Source organism: Fusarium poae, chromosome 3 (assembly GCF_019609905.1).
Source record: "Fusarium poae strain DAOMC 252244 chromosome 3, whole genome shotgun sequence".
Classification (NCBI taxonomy): domain Eukaryota; kingdom Fungi; phylum Ascomycota; class Sordariomycetes; order Hypocreales; family Nectriaceae; genus Fusarium; species Fusarium poae.
In genome coordinates, this window is record NC_058401.1 from 6,391,968 (window position 1) to 6,414,347 (window position 22,380).

At 48.3% G+C, this 22,380-nt stretch overlaps 6 protein-coding genes across 6 annotated transcripts; 5 read left to right on the forward strand and 1 right to left on the reverse strand.

Annotated features, from left to right (window-relative positions):
- Positions 1–1,189: 1,189 nt before the first annotated feature.
- Positions 1,190–3,027, forward strand: FPOAC1_009529 (uncharacterized protein; the record flags this gene model as incomplete). The annotated part of the gene is made up of 3 exons (XM_044853955.1): positions 1,190–1,344; positions 1,420–2,943; positions 2,994–3,027. The coding sequence occupies 3 exons, from the start codon at positions 1,190–1,192 to the stop codon at positions 3,025–3,027; spliced, it is 1,713 nt and encodes a 570-aa protein (XP_044706625.1).
- Positions 3,028–6,194: 3,167 nt separating this feature from the next.
- On the forward strand, positions 6,195–7,775 carry FPOAC1_009530 (uncharacterized protein; the record flags this gene model as incomplete). The annotated part of the gene is made up of 1 exon (XM_044853956.1): positions 6,195–7,775. One exon carries the CDS (start codon positions 6,195–6,197, stop codon positions 7,773–7,775), a length of 1,581 nt encoding a protein of 526 aa, XP_044706626.1.
- A 1,366-nt stretch (positions 7,776–9,141) lies between these two features.
- FPOAC1_009531 (uncharacterized protein) lies at positions 9,142–10,829 on the forward strand (the record flags this gene model as incomplete). Its single annotated transcript, XM_044853957.1, has 5 exons — positions 9,142–9,308; positions 9,378–10,069; positions 10,124–10,413; positions 10,465–10,562; positions 10,613–10,829. The coding sequence occupies 5 exons, from the start codon at positions 9,142–9,144 to the stop codon at positions 10,827–10,829; spliced, it is 1,464 nt and encodes a 487-aa protein (XP_044706627.1).
- A 1,293-nt stretch (positions 10,830–12,122) lies between these two features.
- On the forward strand, positions 12,123–12,554 carry FPOAC1_009532 (uncharacterized protein; the record flags this gene model as incomplete). The annotated part of the gene is made up of 1 exon (XM_044853958.1): positions 12,123–12,554. The coding sequence occupies one exon, from the start codon at positions 12,123–12,125 to the stop codon at positions 12,552–12,554; it is 432 nt and encodes a 143-aa protein (XP_044706628.1).
- Positions 12,555–13,750: 1,196 nt separating this feature from the next.
- Positions 13,751–14,965, forward strand: FPOAC1_009533 (uncharacterized protein; the record flags this gene model as incomplete). The annotated part of the gene is made up of 2 exons (XM_044853959.1): positions 13,751–13,827; positions 13,924–14,965. The coding sequence occupies 2 exons, from the start codon at positions 13,751–13,753 to the stop codon at positions 14,963–14,965; spliced, it is 1,119 nt and encodes a 372-aa protein (XP_044706629.1).
- Positions 14,966–15,855: 890 nt separating this feature from the next.
- FPOAC1_009534 (uncharacterized protein) lies at positions 15,856–18,126 on the reverse strand (the record flags this gene model as incomplete). Its single annotated transcript, XM_044853960.1, has 3 exons — positions 15,856–17,351; positions 17,402–17,488; positions 17,679–18,126. 3 exons carry the CDS (start codon positions 18,124–18,126, stop codon positions 15,856–15,858), a joined length of 2,031 nt encoding a protein of 676 aa, XP_044706630.1.
- Between the last annotated feature and the right edge of the window lie 4,254 nt (positions 18,127–22,380).

Below are 22,380 nucleotides of genomic sequence, written 5' to 3' on the forward strand. Positions count from 1 at the left end.
CTACGGATAGTATTGATACCCTCTGGATGTACGGATATCTCTCGATATGAGTAGCTGAGGATAGTTACGCGCCTCACTGGTCGTGCCACTTAATATTATCGGTCGAGATTTTGAAAGCGTAACTCCACTCTCGGTGCGACATGCCAGGGAGAGCTAGGTCTTGTCAAACCTGTAACACCGGGGTTTCATACCAGACCAGACGTGGCCAGGCATTGATAATAGCCAATCATTCATGGTTTTTGATGATTTACGAGGAAAACACTCATGCCATATTTTGCTGGCCATGAGGTGATTACTACAGTTTATCAAGAGATATTTAATTTTTGAGTAGATAATTAGTAACTCTTAATCTCGTAGTGTCTACAAAACCTAGCTGTCAGAGGCCAAAATTTGTAGTTGTGCCATGTCACGTCCCCCCTGATCTGATGCAGTCTCAACTTCTGGACCCTTGGTTGGAACCATGCCTGACACAGAACAACTCCTTGAATGGCGTGTTTTTACTCTCGAGTTCGAAGCTCACAGGGACAAAAGAGTTCTTACAGCCTCTTGCTAGAATGTTATAGGTGCATGCCAAGCGCTAACCCCGGACACTCGTTGTCTGTGCCTGGTATCAAGTCCGTCCACCAAACTCCGTTTTTTTTCCTCTCATTCCCTGGAGCATATCCCGTAGAAAGGGAAAAGGGTAGTAGCAATAAGATATACTTACGTAGCACTATTACAGCAACTAAGACCCGGGTTCTCATTCTTTGAGCTCTCACTTAGTTCTAAGAAACCCTTGCCTCTTTCCTCCTCTTCCTGTTCTCTCTCCCATTCATTCCTTTTTCCTTCTTCCAGCTTGGGCCGTGACGGTGAGATGAGCATATCTCTTCTCTATATGTTTGTTTAATCTTCAGGCTCTAGACAGCAACTGTTTTTCTATTCTGTTCGCTTCTTGTTTATACTATTGGAAACTCCCCATTTTTCGTCGTCCAACTGGATCTATTATATCTACTCGCCTGTTCAGCTGGTTCTGAATATCGACACAATCGCTTGGAATTTATTTATTGTTGGACGAATTTGGTAAAACGAGGACAAGAAAAAACATTCGCGACTGCATCAAGTACTCAGCAAGACTCAACGTGGGATACCAACTAAAACTCGACTCGGTGGTTGACTCAACCGTTTCTTCTCGCTCAAGATGAGCTATCAAATGCAGGATTGGTCCGAGAAACCGTCGGAACGATCGCGATGGACTCCTCTTACGCGCATGCTCCTCTCTGGTGAGATGACCCAGGAGAAGCAACAGGAACTATCGTCGAGAGAAAAGTTTGATCGCTGGATGATCAACGAGGGTTACCGAAGATTGTAAGTCAAGAATCACATGTCGAATGGCTGAGACGGTTTAGTTCACACGGTGACTAACTAACTTCATTATTCAAGCTTCGTCTTTGTCTTTATGCTCCTGCACGCTCTCATTTTCTCCTTCGCCTGTGTGCACTACGCCCAGAAGGAAAGTCTCGAATCCTCACGCCAGACGTTTGGCTTCACTTTCATCATTGCTCGTTCAGCCGCCCTGGTTCTCCATGTCGATGTCGCCATTATCCTCTTTCCCGTGTGCCGAACTCTCATCTCTCTTCTGCGCCAGACGCCGCTCAATGGAATCCTCCAGTTCGACAAAAACATCACCTTTCATATCGTCACCGCCTGGTCCATCGTCTTCTGGTCCTGGGTACACACCATTGCTCACTGGAACAACTTCGCCCAGGTCGCCATCAAGTACAACCTTGGTATCTATGGATGGCTGCTTGCTAATTTTGTATCGGGTCCGGGATGGACGGGTTATGTGATGCTCATTGCCCTGATGGGCATGGTTCTCACGTCAATGGAAAAGCCCCGTCGAGCAAACTTTGAACGCTTCTGGTACACCCACCACATGTTCATCGTCTTCTTCTTCTTCTGGTCGATCCATGGAGCTTTCTGCATGATTCAGCCTGATGTTGCTCCCTTCTGCACCAGCATTGGATCGTCAGCCATTGGAGTCTTTTGGCAATTCTGGATGTACAGTGGTTTCTGCTACCTGGCCGAGCGTATTGCGCGTGAGGTGCGAGGTCGTCACAGGACGTTTATCTCCAAGGTCATCCAGCACCCCAGCAACGTCTGCGAGATCCAGATGAAGAAGGAACACACCAAGACGCGAGCTGGTCAATACATCTTCCTCTGCTGCCCTGCCGTGTCGCTCTGGCAGTACCACCCTTTTACTCTGACCAGTGCCCCTGAGGAGGACTACATCTCCATCCACATGCGTTGCGTCGGTGACTTTACCAAGGAGCTTGCCAAGTCTCTGGGTTGTGATTGGAGCAAGAAGAAGGATGTTGGCGATGCTAGTAAGGTTGTTGGTCTTACAGGCCGTGAGGCTGAAATCGACCCTGCTATCCGTCGTGTCCTGCCCAGAGTCTACGTCGATGGTCCCTTTGGTTCCGCCTCTGAAGATGTCTTCAAGTACGAAGTCTCTGTTCTCGTCGGTGCCGGTATTGGCGTGACACCCTTCGCCTCCATCCTCAAGTCCATCTGGTACCGAATGAACTACCCTCAGAAAAAGACACGACTATCCAAGGTGTACTTCTTCTGGATTTGCCGTGACTTTGACTCGTTCGAGTGGTTCCGCTCGCTGCTTCTCGCCGTCGAAGCTCAAGATCTGGACCACCGTATTGAGATTCATACCTACCTCACAGCCAGGATCAAGGCCGACGATGCGACTAACATTATGATCAACGACGCCAACGCCGACAAGGATACCATCACCGGTCTTCGCAGCCCGACTAACTTCGGTCGACCCAACTGGGACATGATCTTTAGAGGTATCAGGAAGATTCACAGCCCCGCCGAGGCAGGTGTGTTCTTCTGTGGCCCCAAGGGTCTGGGAAGTTCACTGCACACGTATTGTAACAAGTACACCGAGCCTGGGTAAGTTTTTTATCTTGTTTTTACAGTTATCATATCTAACATGCACGCAGATTCTCTTTCGTCTGGGGCAAGGAGAACTTCTAAGCTTTGCCTATTTATGACCATTGTTTAAGCTTAGGAGGATGGATAGTTGAGTTTGTAATAGCAAAAGCGAGACAACCATTTTGAGTAGACTTTTTTCTGAAGGGGCCAGTTATATAATATGTGGTCTTGTTTGGCGTTGTCTTTTTAATACAGTAGAAACAGATGTTATACCTCACCAAATCAATACGATACAAGCATTTTATTGAATGTCCAAGCACGTTGCCAACACTGCTAGTCTTTTTGTTCAGTTTAGCATACGAAAGATTACGAATGGCGGAGGAATGTTACCAGCCTCGTACGTAGACTGTGAGTTGGCGTTATGGCGGCGCAGGTATCCGTTGATTAGAGTACCGACCGCTTGGAAGTGCTGACGTTGAACAATGGCTGATTTTGCTTGTCATGGCCCATCTGAAACGTTTCACATGCGCGGAAAGTAACTTATAGCCACATCTTATGACCAAGGGTACATACAGAGTAGAGGAATCTTATAGGCTAAGGATGATGTTGATGACGCTGATCAACGTTACGGATAGAGCGGTCGAGGGAGAGACGATTCATTCTTGATGGTGAGCAGAAAGGAAGACAGGTATGTTTGACGACTTGAAAGCCATCATCGGTAAAGTCACGAATGCCCGGAATTCTTCAATCTGTAGGCGCCACGATCATGCAAGCAGACTCAACGGCTGATATGTGCATGTCTCACCACTTGACAACGTGTTGAAGTGCAGAAAGTGGCTGATGAGTGAGAAGCCAAGAAAGGGAGTTACCGATATAGAAGCGGGAATGGCTTTTAAGAGGTATGCCAACATGGATGGATGCAGCGTAGTGGATGTTGTTCCATTGATAATGCATAGCATCCGTAGTATTATACATGTGCTTACGGTGAGGCCGATGCAACCATCCAGATGAATTGACTGTCAACATGGAGAGAGAGAATGCGAAACCGAACGACTTCTTTATTTTTGTTTCCAATGGTAATGAAGGAGAGACTAATCTCGCTAGTTTGTGTAGGTAGTTGATTTGTATTGATTTTATGAGTGTCATGAATTCTCGCGTATGTAGGTACGGCAAGCACCCTTTCTTGGCTGCTGGGTCTTGGTATGAGCCTAGAGAAGACCCTGCAGATCGTGAGTTGTTAGTGAGGCGGGTTATAGTAATAATGGATGTTGAAGTCGGATGGATATTTTCCTCTATGAAGAAGGTGATCTTATATTAAATTGCATTCCCATTGATATTTATTTCAGCACAATTGTATGTAGAAACTTACCTACTTTGGGGCCCGACCCTGAGCAGCTAAACCGCCCTGGAGTCGATGCCCGGGCCCGACATTGCCCCGCCCGCTACCTACCTACTTATGGAGGCTTTAGGTCGGCCAGACAGCCCAGCCAAAGCTCCGACCTGACCTCGTCTAACCTGGCAGATACGAGCTCATTTGACCATGGGCAAATTGATGTCATGTCATTAATCGACAATTAAATATGTGAATCTGCACATAGCCAAAGCGATATTCTACTCTAAATTGCACAATGGCCGTCTAAAAGATAGCTGCCATTAGTTACTGGTGATTACCCCGACAGACAATGTACATACAGCCCTCAGCAACGTTTCAACGATTCTCTCTAGCTCTCAACGCCACCTCCCTGATGGATGGTGGCCATCAAGATAGTTTATGCTTAGTCTCCTACCCATAGCATGGAATTGAAAAAATATCTCGTGTGCGTCTTGACAACTTGAAAACTGCAAACTATATGTGATTATCATTTCTAGGCATCCGTCACGTTTTTGCCTCGCTTTATAAATGATCAACCATGATCAGCAGGAGAAAAAGACAAGAATCATAAAATATCACCGTTGAACAATAGTCCAAGATACTTGCATCCCGCGTATATCTCGTACATAGAACACTAGTGATCTCAAAGGGGTCGAGGCGCAGCGCCATGATAAACGAGCTAGTCTGTAAAGAGAAATTCTGTCAGGGGTCTTTGTACATGTGCTCTTCTTTCTGTTGTACATTAGTACCTACCTACATACATACAGTACGTATCTAATATACGTGTACACACAATGAATGAATGAATCATTCTCTTTCCTTATCCAGGCCATGCCATGCCATTAAACACAAGCCGACGGGAAGCAGTGGCAGTGACAGTGACACTTTTGTGAACAGTAAAAGACGGGATCATGGAAGTACAGAGATGAGGCTGCATTTGTCGTTACACATAATCACAATCACCGCATAGAACTCGACCTGTTCTACTCTGCATCCATCCAACAACGTCGACCTCAACGTCTGCCTACCTACTGTACCTATACGCCTATACCAACTGTCACAAATGCTTGGCTTCCCGACTACTCGTCTCGTGTTCTCTTGCATCTCCTCCAATGGGAAACCCCTATCGCATTGAGTCTCTGCTAACGTTGCAGGGGCTCGGGCTACTTTGCCATAAAGTATCTTGTACTTTGTTACTGTAAAAGCCCGTTCCCCGTAAAGGCACGCACTTGCAGCAATTTTTTCTCTTAGTGCAGTGGACGCTAGACCTACTGGAGCTTGTAGGTGGTCACCCACTGTTCGTTCGCTGGCCGCTGAAATCCGCTCTTCCCGCGCCATTCCTTCCAGGGATGGCCCCAACTGCTCATAACTCATTCTCACTCTCAATGCAACTCGACTAACTAACTACGCCTCCCATCCATCTTCTTCATCCGTCCTTCGTTCCATTCCCTTTCCCCCCATCTCAACCAACACACGATCGAGGAGGTTATTCACTGGAATACCACTTGTATTCTTTTTACTAACCCCTACCTACCGTTTCTCACACTCGTTCACAAACGCCTTCTTCTCTTTTTTTTTGTTTCCTTGTCTCTGTTTTTCATTATCGAAGCATTGCCTTTTTTGTCATCGCTTCACGCGCATTCGTTCCTGGCTGCCGCGTAACTCCTTATCCACATCGCACAAGCCCGAGACAATCAGCGACAAATCTACTCTGCTCTTTTCGACGACTCCCTATCAGAGACTTTTAAATCTGAGACGGTCGCTGTTTTCTCTCTTATTGGATTTTGTCTTTCTTTCGAGCCGAACCCTTCTGGGTACACTTCATCCATCTACACGGCCCGTTTACCAGACCATAACTTCAATATCGCCTGTATAATTGAACCGACAACTTCTCAATATGCAGCTTCGAAAGTTCTTACTTCTGGGCATGCTCGTTGGAGCTGAGGCCACCAAGCTGGTCGCTCGTCAAAACACTGGCTCCGACTCTGCTGCCGCGCCCTCAACCGATTCCGCTCCTGCGTCTACTGCTGATGCCGACCCTTCCCCAACTGACGATGCCGCGACTACGGCTGCTGACCCTACCACCGCCGCCGCCGAGCCTACCGACGATCCCACCACTGCCGCTGATCCCACAACCGATGAAACCACCGATGCCACTACGACAGCTGGGGACGTTACCGTTACCAAGACAGTTACTGTTACTGATGCTGACGCCAAAACTGTGAGCCGCATGACGACCGTGATGAAAACCATCACCTCTACTGTCGTCGTTACGTCTACCGCTTTCGAGACCGCAACTGTTACTAGCAGCGACGCTGAGACCGCGACCGAGACGGAATTCGTTACCTCTACCAAGTGGGCCAACGAGAAGCGTGCTCTTGATCTTGCTCCCCGAACCATCGGAGGCGCTGAACTCGTTGCTCCCGCCGCGCCTACCGTCACCACTGTTCCTTACGACTTCCACGTTGAGATTCGCCGTGATCAGTACGGCCTCCGCGCCTTCCGACGAGGCCTTCAAAAGCGCGCCACCATTACCGAGACCGTTACTGTCACTGAGGGAGGAGGCGATAGTGACACCACTGTCTTCAACACCGTCTCCCGAACAGTTATTTCCACCATCAGCAGTCAGACCAAGGTTACCAAGACCCTCACCAAGACTGCCCAGGAAGGTGCCAGCACCACTGTCACTACTACGAGCACCGTTGTTATCACCTCTACTAGAGTGACTACTGGAGTTGTTCGCACAGCGACTGTTGCTCCTTCGGGAGAGTATGGCCCCGCTGGTACTGGTGGTGCCACCTCTGATGATAACAACAACAGTAGCAGCAGCTCTGATGATAGCGGCCTTTCTACCGGTGCCAAGGCTGGTATCGGCGCTGGTGTCGGTGTTGCTGGTTTGATTGTTATCGGTGGTCTCATCTACTTCTGCTTCCGCAAGCGCCGCAACGCCAAGAACAAGGCTGAGTACGACGATGTCTTTGGTGCATCTGAGGTTCCTGTTGGTGGTCGTGGTGGTGGCGGCGCCGCCGCCGCTGTCGGTACCAGCCCCCACATGTCCCAGACCTCCCCTGCTGCTGCTTCCACTCTGGCCCCTAGCCGCAACACCACCATGTCTGAGGGCTACCGTGGTACTGCCCTTGGCGATGGACGTGCCGGGTTCGCCAAGCCGCAGCAGTATGGACGTAGCTACGCGGCCGTTAGCCCCGAGACCAACTACTCCCGTACCGCTGGTAGCGACCAAGCCTTCTCAGCCGTCACCCCTGAGAACAACTACGCCAACCTTGCCGGCCACTCACCACACAACAACGCTGCCGAGATGTACAGCCCTGCTAACACAGCTGAGCTGGCATCCGACAGCGCTGCTACCAAGTGGCACCAAAATGATGCTGCCGAGATTGACGGTAACCAAGTTTCAAGTGCTCGCGGTACAGCACCACCTGAGCACGTATATGAGATGCCTGCGCAACCCTATCGATAAATGAACATGGTGCCATGTGACTAACACAGAGGTCACTGGCAGGGAACTGTACGGAAGGATGAAATAAAGAAAACTCGAAGATGGTTGATGAGACTCCGCGTGGAAGATAGAGGAGATTAATTAATGTCACATACTGTACATACTGTGAGCCCACTTACTTTTTTTCCTTGCGTTTATGAGCTTGGGTCAAGCGGACGAGAGCGGGAGATGACATCTTCCATTGAATGCATGACGTTGTATATCTTCTATTCCCACCATCATGGTGAGGACAGACTTGCGGATGATTTAAGGTGTTGATTATAGGTAGATATGCATCAATCAAACGATACTAAAGTCAATTGGGAATTAAATACGGTTGGGAGACCACATGTTTGCCACTAAAGCTCTGATCGATTGTTACTACTTATGCAACATAATGAATGACATATGACCCGGGGTGGTGGGATACCTAACGTTACCTAGGTACCTAGTCAACATTTATGTAGTTTAACGATACTCAGCAGACACACATTGTCAACGTTGAACATGTCATCCGTTTGCCAGCGCTGAATCATCCAGTTTAAATACTTTACCCGGGTTCAACGACTGTTGAGTTTAATCGTCCGTTATCGGTGACGCCACTTGATGTCGTGCATCGAATGAAGGGCATGCAAGAAACATCAAGTGCCTAATAAGCAACAATTCCATAATTCTTCAAGTGGCAGTCATAATTCTTGCCTTGTCTAATCATCGAGACCTCATTGACTAGTTTTTGCCACACTTAGATTACCAGCTAAATAATAGGTACATAGAACCTTGTGTTAACTTAAGGTCTAGATAGAGTCGATCTACTTACTACATACCTACTCACACAATCGTCCCACTTCTCAACTATCACTCAGCCTATAATCGCAACACTCAAAGTTACACTCTATTTTCCAGTTAGAGCGAGAGGGGGGAATTTAAAAAAGCTCTCTTTTTTTGTGCAACCAGACAGGTTTCGGATGAGCTGATTTAGCGGAGAACTTTTTGCAAAATCGAAATCTCTCCCCTTGTCGGGCCGCTCTTCGAAACCTTTTGATACTTTTGTTTCTCATCGGGATTTTCTCGTCATTCATGCGCCAAGCTTAGCCTAGCTTTATTTTTTTTTACTGTTCCAGAACAGTTTGTCGCGAGTGGCGCGGTCTTTTATCCCGTTCGTCGCGCTCATCCGAGACCATTTCGTTGTTCGTCTTTTTGTTTTCTTTAAACAGAGGTCAAAGTTCTCTTTTTGTCGCTTCTTTAACTACAGGGAAAAAGAAGTCGAATTCAATTGTAAGTCTTCTGCCGAAACCCCTGTTCGAATTTACTCACTCACAAAACTTCACTAGAAAAGTTATCAACCAATATGGCCTTCAAGGATGGCGGCGAAAATACTACGCCTAGTAGGCGTCACAGTCTCAATGATGAGTGTGATCCCAACTCAGTAGCTAATGAGAAGAGGCTTGTTGCCAAGTTGGACTTTTATATCATTCCGCTTGTCATGGTGCTATATCTTTTCAGTTTCCTAGACAGGTTCGTGCTGGAGGCTCGTTGAAGGATGATGAAAAAAAAAGTCGTAATGACTAATTGGAAACCAAACAGAGTTAATATTGGCAACGCCCGACTTTACGGTCTCGAGGAGGATCTTGGCCTTTCTTCGAGCCAGTTTCAAGTTGCTGTGTCTATTCTTTTCGTTACATACTTACTGTTCGAGGTCCCGTCCAACCTCGTTCTCAAACTATTCACTCCGCGCCGATGGCTCGCTTTTATCGCCGCTGCATGGGGGATCATTGCCACGCTCACAGGCCTAGTCAACTCATACGGATCTTTGCTTGCATGTCGTCTTCTTCTCGGTGTCGTGGAAGCCGGTCTCTTTCCTGGTCTGACTGTGTATCTCACATTCTTCTACACCAAAAGGGAACTCGCACTCCGTGTGGGCTACCTTTTCGTCAGCGCTGCAGTTGCTGGTGCTCTCGGTGGTTTGCTGGCGTACGGAATCGGCCATATGGATGGCGTGCGAGGCATGAGCGGCTGGCGCTGGATCATGATCATTGAGGGAATTCCTAGCTTCTTGATCGGCATTGTCACGTATTTTGCGTTACCCAATGATGCGGAGACGGCGTACTTCTTGGACGACAGCGAAAAGGCTCTTATGCGTCTGAGACATGCGCGCGAGTATGGAAATACGGCGTCGAGTCGGGAGTTCAGCAAGAGGGATATGATGTGCGCCTTTAAGGACTGGAAGGTATGGGCGTTTTGTGTTGCGCAGTTCGGAGTCGACACTATGTTGTACGGTAAGTTTGGACATTTCGCCCGGCTTTAAATGTCCAATTTTAACAGACATGCAGGATTCTCTACTTTCTTGCCAACCATCATCAAGGATCTTGGTGACTGGACAGTCGCAGAGACGCAGCTTCTCACTGTACCATGCTATTTCCTCGGTGCAGCGGCATACATGTCCACAGCATTCCTCTCGGATAAGTTGCAGCGCCGTGGAATTTTCTGTGTCATCTTTGGAATCATCAGCTGTGTTGGATATGCCATTCTTTTGGCGGATGTTTCTTCTGGTGCGCACTACTTTGGCTGCTTCCTCGTAGCTGGAGGTTTGTACGTGGTTGTAGGCTTGCCATTGGCTTGGGTAAGTTGAGAGAACGAGTTTGTGATGATACCGTCTAACTGACTTGAATAGTTGCCCACGAACTCGCCTCGTTACGGAAAGCGTACCACGGGCACGGGTATGCAGCTGACGTGGGGTAACGCAGCAGGTATTATGTCTGCGTTCATCTAGTGAGTACCCTTATCAAACGATCGACTGGACTCTACTAACCAGGCCAAAGTCCTGCTTCGGACAGGCCTCGATACATCAAGGGCCACGCTGTGACGCTCAGCATGGTAGCTTTGGGTACTGCCATCTACGGATACATGTGGTGGTGGTACCGACGCGAGAACGAGCGACGACAAGCAGGCCAAATTGATGAGAAGCATCGAGGAATGGGAGAGGATGAGCTGGCTGAGCTTGGTGACGAAAGCCCTCGTTATAGATTTACTATCTAGATAGTTAAAATGCCGATATGGTATGAAGAGAAGGACAGCCACTGAGTTTATGAGGGATGACATCAAGACATAGAGGGAAAAGGATACGAAGAGTTGAAAAGCAACCATTGGATTATAATAGAGATATTTACACGGAGCCGAGTTTCTTTTTTAACCCCAAGTAGGATTGCGGTTGGGATAGAGCAGAGCCTCACGAGCGTACGCAGTATTCCATACTTGGGTGACCAATAGCGTTTGATACTAAGCTAGTGGCTTCGGATACATATTTAGAGCCTCGTTGCTGGGGTGTCTCACAACCTAATAGACACCAAAGGGGTAATGCAATGATGTATGGTATTTGTTAGGAAATATCGATGATGCAGTGCCCAGCCACTGATAATACCTGCCCCTTCGTCTGCCTTCGGTATGATATGTTGATATGATAGGAAAATAAAACAGACATTGGGAACCTAGCGTGACTTCCATTGTTAGGTAGGGGTTGGGGCTCCATGCGTACGTCAGCTGGTGGTGTGGTGTTGTGTAGGTAGGTTGCTTTGCTGTGTAATGGGGCCAGTGCGTGCATATGAAATACGAGGTTCAAGGCGGTACTGAAAAGGGCAATCCCATTTGAACAAAACAACAATAGAATCCCTCGAGTAACAGATCAATACATGTACAGTTACCACAATAGCAGTAGTCGATCTCTCTGACACAACTATGAGAATGGGTCTATTGGACTGCTGGATCAACCAACCCAAAGACCTCATCCATGTTAGCCGTTCACTTTCAAAAACTACCGTTAATGGAAAACAACATGGCTACAAATCATTGCCACTGTCATGCTATTGTCCCGAGGAATGCATTGTAGCATCGGACAGAACGATAACCAGAAACTGTCCATACCAAGTACCCCGGGATAGATCGCTGTGGACCATCGCTAGCGCCCCTAGGTGTACCCTGTGATTTCCAAAATTAGGTGCATAATTCCTTAGCGTAGAAAAAAAGGCTAAACCCGCCGACTGTTCTGTTGTTCCCCCCCTAGTTTCTCAACGCTTAGTTACGGGTCTTCCATCTTCTTTCTGCATCTCCAACTAATTTCCTCTTGGCTAGGTACTCTTCACTCTCGTTCTTAGTCCTGTCAGTGTCACCAACTTTGTCTACCGACCCTCGCTTGTATTCTATTTGACAGTTGGAATTCATCCAACTTTTATTCCTTCTTCGGCCGTTGTTTTGGCAATCTCCCCTATTCTGTTTACTGGTCGACTCTTTCTTCAACTGTTTGACACTGCGCTTCTCAAGTCCACTGCCGACATCATGCGTTTCTCCAAGCACGTCCTTCCTCTCGCTATGCTCCTGACCGGCGTCATTGCCGCATCAGACGAGGAGTCTACCACCGCTGTCGAAAAGTCCAAGGCTACCGACGACAAGGCCGCAAAGACAACCGTCGACGAGTCCAACACCGCCGACGCGACAGGGGAAGCTACGGCGACTGCCACTGCCACCGGAAAGAACGACAAGGACTCCAAGAGCGACAAATCCGATACCGAGACCAACACTAGAGAGAAGGAGGCCGCTTCCAAGACGGCTACCGAAAAGGGTAATGGACCTACAATCACTTGGGACCCTCCTTCACCCAAGACCACTGTTCCCGATATCAACGCGGGCCCTCCTTCACCCATGACTCCTAGTGTTATGGTTCTATCTCTGGTCTTCGGCATTACATCTATCGGCATGGCGCTCCTATAAGAACATCCGTGCTCACGGGGTCGTTGTAGACTCATGTGCGGCAGCAAAGCCCCTATTCTGCGCAAGCGTTTTGTTTTTTGATTATTGAACAGTTTTGTTCATCTTATTTCACATGATTGTGGCGCTATATGGAATGGCAATGGTGATTTGGCTTGGGACCTGTACTGTAATCAGTTGGGCGCGCGTTCTATTTGTGGCGCTCAGACAAGCATTTGTCTCGGACAAGAAAAATGACGGGGAAATTGACAAGGGGCGAAGTTTATGGGGACATATCCGTACAATCCACCTATCTGACAATTATGTTGGGATGAGCATTGCATTGGAGTAATATATAAATAATTGGGTTCAATATTAAGATGTGACAATTTCTGGTATAAGTAGTTGACTGTTCTGCCATGATCTGATTTTACTGAATATACACAAGCAAAACCAGTGAATTCCAAACCTGAGACAATACGAAATATCAAGCTTTGATGGACCTCCAAACCACGTGCAAACTCCTACAGAGGTAAGATAAGCATAATGCAATTAATTGGCATTCGATAGGACCTACCATGCACTGTAGTTATTCGTCGTTGCTCATGCCCAGTTTGAAGATATCGATGAGATTTGACCAATGACTGTAACCGTAATCGACGTCATAATACGCCAGTGTCTACCTACTACCCAATCACTTGACCCCTCCCCCTCATTCCTCTAGGTACTAACCTAAGCTTCAATAGCACGTCTCCAGCGCTTGTTGCGCTTGCCTTGTAGGGGACCTTCAGTGGGTAAAGCTGTGGAAAGGTCAATCGCCTCACATTCCTTCTGCCGGATTAATACCCTGGGCTGAACTGCGCTGGGCTTGCGATAATGTTAGTAGATACATGTTCTCCCATCTTCCCACATTGCCAGCAATTCATTTCTTCTTCCTACAAAAACAAACCATATACCCGGCAATTCCCAGTGTATATAACCTGTCACGCGCCTGTTCATCCTCGCTTTCTACTTTGGCAACAACGTTTATTGACAAATACCCAAAGTTCCTGAGTAGCCCTGGACGGCCAGACCCTCGATACCTGACGTCGCCTCGTATCACCACCACCATTTTCACATAATTTCTTTTGCGACCAACCCGATTCTTTGCATTTGAACGGGAATTGCCTTGATCATCGCCGTTCTAGATACTGCTTTGATAGAATCAATCAACCGTCGCCATGGCGCAAACACGAACCCCGACCTTCATCAACCTCCCTCCCCCGGGCTCTAGGCCAGAGACTCCATCAGAGATGCCGTGTGTTATTCCTTTTTCTATTTGATTTGACTTGCAATAAAGTCGGGGGCGCTTCTTTATATGAACATCAAACACTGACGCCGTCGTTCGTTTCAGCGGCACTCCTACGAGTACTACTACCTCTCTTTCCGCGCTATCCACCACTGCGATCAAGGATGGCCATCGTGGCCACTTTCCTCCAGGTCATTTTAGTCGCGGCCACCAGCACAACCCTTCTACTCAAAGCCTCGAGGCTGAACGCGCCGACCGTATCTCCCGCCTTGCTGGTCTTGAACGGGTTTCAACTCTCCGAGCACCTCCCCAAGCGAACGCTCCTGGGGCTTCGTCAGCTTCACCACAGACCACTCCAACTTCAACCACTGGATTTCCACCGAACTTTCCTTCCTCACAGCACCTGACGCCTGCCTACTTTGACAGCAATGGTCAACCCATGGCTATCACCAAAATGAGTACTGTTGGAACAGCGAGCGCAACCGAGAGTCATGTGGGCGATGGTGATGATGCACGCACTGCTGCTGGCGAACGCGATGAGGATATGTTCAGCACCGATACCAACTACCGTGAAGCTGGATCGGTAACAAGCATGGGTGGTTATCCGGATGCTATGGACGAGGATCTTGATGGTCCCACCGCTCGTTCTGTTGGCGGTTATGATGATCGTATGAGTGATGACGGCTCCGCTTCGCTTGTGGGCTTTGGTGAGGGTGCAGGAAGTACCGTGTCCGGACCTATCTACCACCGTCGAACAGCACCCCAAGCTTGGGGCTTGGAGAGAACCAACTCGGGACTTAGTGATATTCGACGTGAACGCGAGTCCCATTTGGGTGGTGACACACCTGTAAGTGCATCTGCTCTACAGGAGCGCCGTGATGCCCGTATGATGGATGGTGTTGCGATGGACCCGAACCCAGGGCAATCAACTGAGAACGACTCCTTTGTTGACACAACCTCCCGTGGCCCGGTCTCTGCGTCACAATACCAGGCGCAAACTGCTGCTGCTCAGGAGGCAGCGGAGAGAATTGTGCAGAGATTAGACAGAGGTGAGACAAGGGCTCCTGCAACCGGTCTTGTAGGACCTGGACGAGGCGATGAGCCGCTGGGCAAGTTCTATTTCGAGGGCGAAAAGCGCGAAGACTAGAAAAAAAGGGTGGCATCGGACGAGTGTTGCATGGTGTAAAACACGAGTTGTGCAGTGCGTTTTCATGTTTGGTTTTCAAAGTTGTCGAGGTCTTGATTTCCGGGTAGAGTTATATTGCCCACTTTTAAGCTAAACGCTTTTCCAATGCTGTTTAGATTCTGTCATGCACGTCGCTACCAAATTGATTTGTATTCAATTCCGTACGTTGGGACTGTCATCAATGCTCAATGATAAACATCTTGGTGGGATATGCGTTTCTCGAACCCTTCCTTACAACATCCATACAAATCACGCAACTTTTGGCAAGATATTTAATGGGTTCAGCCAACCTAGGTATTGAGAGTAGGACAACGTCGTCAATGAACGATGAATGCTTCAACTTATAATTATTGATGTTGAACTTTATGCATTGCTTCATGCATGTTGCTGTGCTATAAATAAAAAAGAGCCGCCGCTTCAGCGTACCTCTTGTAGCTGTTTCTATACATGCCGTTCATATCTACCAAGTATGCAAACATACCTCATGCACTTCGTTTGGCAGTTATCATGAAACAAAACAGTAGAAAGAAATCTCTTCCTATAAGACCTTCCCAATCCCTGGCTGAGGTATTGATCAAACTTGCAAAAATGAGCACTGCCAGCCGAAAACAAAAACGCCGTATTCCCATCGAATCGTCAGACCCAAATCCCATCGGTCTGATGTCGACAGTATGCTCGCTATAATAAACGACACGGGGCCTCCCAATAAAGCCATTCTGAGCTTTAGTTCCAAAATATTATTTGTATAAGTAAAGAATCGCATGAGGCACTTTAGTCTTGAAACGTGCTGATGTTTTGAAAATGGAACTAAAGCAAACATCGCGATTGTCCGTAATGATTGTTGTGGGAGCTCAAGCGCAGGTAAAGTCCAGACGCATCCGACGGGCGATGCCCTGCCAGTCCCATACAGTGACCCAGTCACCTTGTTCCATCAAGGTCCATACTTTTTCGAGAAGTTCCATAACGAGCTCACAGTTACGGAGACCTGTGTAGCCACGAACAGCCCTGACAGCTTTACGAACGCGTTCTTGTTGAGCCTTTTCGAAACAAGCGGTGCCAATAATGAGGCAAGGTATCAGGAGCAAAGTCTGGGAAGGGTCGGAAGGCTTGAAAGACTCCAAAATGGACAGAGACTCTTCGACGGCGAGAGTAATGCGGCGATCGTGATATGCGGGTCTTCGGGTCGGTGGTGGTGAAGATGCCCTCTCTTGGCATGATGAGTCCTGTTCGTGCATGGAACTTGTCCTTGAGGGATTGCGTGATGTTGGACAGCTGCTAGCCACGTGAACGTCTGAGACCCCTGTGGCTCCGTTGTCCCCTGATACTGTGGCCATCATGGAAGCCCTTCTGAGTGGTGGTGGTGGTGGACGTGCAACCGAAGTTGATGCTGAAACAGGCAATGTGCTAAACGTCGAGCGGCGCATCGAGGACACCGAGGGTGGGTAGATAGTCCGGAAGAGATATACCCACATCATTTGCTTGTAGAGGAGCCCAACTCGATCACGACTATCGCCCCATGGCCAATTTGGCGTCCACTCGCGGATAGCTGCATCTATTTCAGCAGCCTGGTATAGGCTGGTGTAATCCACCACCGGGTCGACGGCAGCTGCTATATTGGCTCGGATTGTGTTTCGAATGGTCGTGATCTGAGAGAGGTACTGGAAGAGACCATCGCCAACGCCCAATAGCCGAGGTGGTTGAATCGGTGAAGCAGGTTCCCAGTCTTCTGACGATAATCGGGCTGTCATATTTTCGGGGTGCCAGAAGAGGTCATCAGCAAAGATATGGTACTGAAAGACCTCGGTAATAAAATTATAGAATGCAGGGTCCTCAGGGGGGGAGTGTTGAATCAAAGTCTGATAGGCCTGAAGATGGACTCGGTGTTCACCTCGAGGGTTTCCATCTGCTCTAGTCTGAAGAAGTAAACATAGCATCTGTCCATATCGTGCAGATAAAATGGTCTTGTACTCGGGATCATCCTTATCCAGGGGCCGACCCATATCCTCATAGAGTCGTTTCATGGATTCGTCGTGGTGATAGTCTGCTCGCTGTTGCAATGCTTCTCTGCTTGATTGAGGATGGTCTGATAAAAGTTTGGCGCCATATGGAGTGTCCCAGTCAATGTGTTTGCTGCTGACAGCCAAAATAGAGTGCATCAGCCCTTGGTGTTGGTTGGCAAGGTTAAGAATGATGTCCTTGAAGGCATTCTTGGCCTCGCCTTCAACGGTCAGGACGTTGCTTAGATGGGTGATGTAGTGTTTCCAGAAGATCTTGTCCTCCACTGTCTCAACGCCATGAAATATGGGCTGCATGGTAATCACTGGCAAGGACTTCTGACGCAAGCGCTCTGGCGTGACTGTCAATAAATTGGACTGGCACACCCGGCAATGTACTTACCTTCTTCGGCCTTTTCTTTACCACTCTTCCATATCTGTTTCTCATGATAACCCTCGCAGACGACTGCGTTCTTCTCACAATTCATGCCTAGGAAAAGAATGTTAGACCTTATACAGAAATTATGTTGGTTTGTTCATGCCATACATCGTGGTTTCTGCTTGATGTTAGCCGCCTGACCCCAACTTCAATAGTATGCTGGCACATTATCGAGCAAGACAAAGCATGAACTGACATGTTCGTTCTGGCCCGTGACACCAACCACTTTTATGGGAACTACTTACAGCTTCATCACACTTCTTCTTGCGTTTGCGGCAGGTAATACAGCCAGTCTTTGATCGACCTTTTGTAACTTTACTTGTGCTTACGGCGGTTGCCAGGGGGTGCTTTCTTGGTCTTCCTCGTGGTCGTTTCGGCTTCGGATCGGTGCTTGCGGATTCGATGGAAGCTGGCTCAAGGGGGGCGGCTTTGAGATCGTCCATATTAATGTCATCTTCGATGGGTTCCAGCTTTGGGATTGTGAGAACGTCGTCTGATCCTTGTTCCCAACTGTTGTCCATCTCAACATCATCTCGGTCGACGTACTCGGTGCTCCAGGAATCGGCGCAAGACGACGAAGCCGAATGAATCATTGTTGGTGCAGAAGAATTGTCCATTCCTGCGCTCAAAGGGGATATTTGGCCTGGCTGTAGCTGGTTTGCCATAGAAGACATCCATAACGATTCCATTGGTAAAGGCGATGGTGGCATCATGTTATTTGACTCTTCGGGGGATATGTTATGTCTGTCGCACCAGGCTAGGTTCTTTTCAGATGGAGAAAAGCCAAACGAATATTCGAGTGCCATTTAGGGACTACTATGACCTTGCCCCTCTGTGAATGAGAAAGAAGAGTTGAGAGAGCCGTCTATTGCAACGACGGTCCCAAGGCTGGCGGTAACGGCTTAGATAGATAACTAAAAGTAGCTTGCCGATCGAGTATGGTATGGAACAGTACAGTGTAGTATAGTCTCTAACTAGAAGCTGGACGTGACAACCCAGCATGAAGCTGTGGAGACTAGAGGGTGGTGGCGGTGGGCGTTAGGGTGGACTAGTAGTCGACGCCAGCACACCAACGGTTGATCGAAGCTCGTTTAGTCGCCCAGGACAGACGACGGCTCCAAACTCGCAAGATGAAAGGGAGGGAAAGGTGAGGAGAATGGAGGGGCTATGTATGTGGGTGGAGAGGTCTTATTTGGAAGTCAAGGTGTGGAGGAGTTCTGAGATGCAGCACTGGAACCCTTCGCTTCTGCTTGTCTTTCCTGTCGACTCCATCTCCCCACAGTTGCGGCGGACTAGCGATCAGGTTGGCCTCATGGTCTAATGGCCAAGTCAAGGTCAAGGTGAGAGCGTTCGCAGGGGCCTTTGACAGCCCTCAACCAACATGTACTGTTCGGTCCCGTCAAGGGTCACTCAGGCCGCCCGATTCCAGAGGTGGTCACCTCCAGACCCCGTTATGCCTGGGGCCAGCTACTGGGGGCTAAGCGGACTAGTATTAGCTCTAGGACAACGACCATGGTCAATGAGACGTGGAGGACACTGAATCTTGGCGAATGTCTCCATCAAACGATGATGGAGTACATGGATAGATGGACAAGGACATGGGCTGGTAAACCCACCCTCTGTAGATTTAGCGCCTCCAGGGCCCTGACAGAGATGCTTCAGGGTACGCAGCAGGCCCGCTTGAGCGGGACCTTTCCTTGTCTAGATTCTGGATCGACTAGAGTGTTGCAGACAGAATCGTACTATACTTTACCTACGGAGTATTAGATGTCAGCGAAATAGATACGAGAGCAGGGATTTTGACTTGCGGGCAACTGCAGCTATGAGATATGAGGAGAACCCACCGATTGAGCATCTCGATCAGCTTGACGTTTCTCCCTATAAAAACCAATGGCAGCGAGTCGTGCCATCACGCAACAGGTGGAGCAGCAGTGTCTATGTATGGTCCGACAATGTTGATCTGTTTCTTTGGAGTCACACGACAAAGTGCCGACTAACTTTGGAGTAAATAAAAACCCGAGTCTCCAACAGGCGACGTTGCAACGGAGCTGTAGCATGATATCATTTGAAGTCCCTTGTGTTTGTGAAAGTCTTGTTGGGTGACATTTAGTGGGTATAGGACGTCTCAGCGTTGATCCTTTCGACAAGCAACTAGAAGTTTCAACCTCGTTGAGTCGAGATATGCATATACTGTGCCGTAGCATTGGGACCGACTTTTGGGCATCAAGTGAAAGGCGGTGCGGTTGGTTGTTCTGGCGGATAAAGACGATGGTGTTGTTGACAGCGGATGAATTGGATTGAATTGATATGCAGTCACCTTAGTAGTTTGTTGTATTTCGAATACGTGATTTACAATGTAGATCAGTGTCTTATGAGGCAGGCATGGAAAAGCACCTGCCGTCCCGTCGCTCTTCGTGGTAGGTTGTGTTGAGGGAAGGTACGCACTCACCCACACACAGCCCCTACCTACCTAGTAGGTACATCCATCTACCTACTAAGGTACTAAGGTAGGCAGGTAGTGTACCCCCACTGTGGGAGTATCTACAACTTCAGGGATTATACAAAAGCTCGGGCAACTCAGCTCGCACCGAGGATTTCAGCCAAAATCACGATTTTTAATATATCGAATCGTTTGACAATGGAGTATCCGCAAGCATAATTACTAGACTAGTCATTAAACCGACAAAAATAGGTCAGACCTTGGTTTGGCTGGGTTTGTTGATCCAGACCGCCAGCCCAATGCATCGGCCTTGTGTCTTGCAGAATCTCTACAGCAGCATCCCTGGCTGCCACATTTGACTCGCTCATTTATCGTTAGCATAAATTTGCCTAGTACATACAGTAGCGGAGACACTACTTTGAATGGTATGTCCGCACCTGGTGAACCTCCTCCAAGGCTCCTTTCCCATCCGGAGCAAGTTGACTGACATGGTATTTCCATGTTGGCATCACTCAGTATCATAGATGCATCGAACTACTGCAATGCGTTGCTAGCGCATGCGCCATTCTGTATGCTGGAAACTGACGGCCTAGAATCAATTGTACAGGTATTCTGAGCTCTGGGACAGAAAGACAATGCTTGGGCAGCTATCGTACTCTATTGCTTTGGCGGGTTGAGCTCGAAACAGGGTTGGCGGCAGTCGCATTCACAAAATACACATAAAAAACCGCTGAATCGATTAATAAGGAGAATTTGGACTATTCTACAGATACATTGGTGCCATATTCCACTGTCTTTGCCCTCTGTTTTGCTTTGTTTTTGCAAAGGGACTCTATCTTTCTACGTTGTGGTACGTGCTCTGTAGCCGAACGGGTAGGGATATGGACAGCCCAGCCTACATCCTCCGCAGCCAGCCGCCTGCTCACGGACCCTTTGGTGACCAAAACATGCTTCCTCTGAGACAATGCCTGTCTAGGTTGGTCGATCATCAGGAATGTATTCACCCCTGTTCGACATACGTATGTATTTCCTAGGATATCGTTACCATTAGTCGGCCGCGATCACTCATCCATCTATCTAGCTCAGCACGACTGTCCTAGATACGAAAGACTATCACTGATAACTTTGGACGACTTTAGAGAATACAATCTGGCCCCCCCACATCAGCTCGTAGTAAGGCTTAGCCTCGAGCAAGACGAATTGTCAGGTGTTATTTCGAAAGCAGTGCGAGATACGGATACAGAAACAATGGTTCTTTTGCAGCAGTGAAAGCTGACAAGCCAAGTTACTGATAGTATCGGCTTGTTTTTATTAGAGGGTACAGGCATTGGCCAAGCCCCTGAATCTAGTACCAGCGAGCTGAGTTTTTTCTCAGTCTGCGCCCGCCTTCAGTTTGTTGAAACTCGTGGAGCTCGCGCTGTCCTCTCCTCTGACTTGACGTTTTCTAGACTTTTGGAGCATGTTCGGGCGATGGTTCGATCAGTTGAGCACTTTGTTGATCCTTCTTCGGTCGATTGGAAGCGCCTTGACCCTTTCTTGTGTGAGTGCACATGACTCGGCTTACCCAAATGAGTAAGCCTTTGCGTCGCTTGCCGTTACTATTCTACGTATCGTTTGGCGATTCGTTTGAAGCCAGAACAGTTTCGTCGCTAATTTAAATCTATACACGCAGAATGTCTCAGGGCTCTCAGGGGACCGTCAAGCGTACGGTTTTAAACTAACAGTTTCGGTATCCGCGTCAAAAAGTATCTAGAATAAAGCATTGCGAGTGTAGGCGACACCATTCATATTTAGATGTCGTTGTCATTCCCTTTCTGGATTAGCTTGCCTGAGCTAAACATCTGTGGGAGACCTGAGTGTAACTTAGTAGTAGGTATTGTTGACAGCAGTGCATCTTCTTTGAGTTGCCTCTTGGATGACATGTTGTTACATTCTTGCCCGACGCCTACCGTCGATAATATTCGTTTGTTCTTACACCGCTCTGGTACATGGTGCAATGTGATATTTGACGATGCCCAACAATTGAGTTCGACGGTGCGCCGGCTGAGACGCGGTCCGCTGACTGATTCCCGTCTTTTCCCTACCTAGTCGGCGCAGCTGGACAGATGGATGGGACCAACCAAATCGTTAGCACAAATTGAAAACGTGCGCATCTGGCATAATAGACGTCATAGTTAACGCCATCTGTTGGCTCTAAATAAAGGACTTGACCGACCTTATCACGCTAAGCCAAGGGCTTCTACATGTTCTTGTCGATTGTGGTACCTGGTGCACAGTAATCGTGCGTAACTACAGCTCACAATTCTAGCAAAGAGCTGGAGTCGAATTCTTCACAGGACGTGGACGAGCGGACCTGCAGCATTGACACACATGAAGTTGTATTGCACCTGTCTTAGTCTGGATCGGGTACTAACTACTGTGCTGTCGTGCAGTATATCTCATACCTAGACGAGTCTATCGTGAGGACCCTGGCGATCTCTCCTGCCATCAATAGCCTGGATCT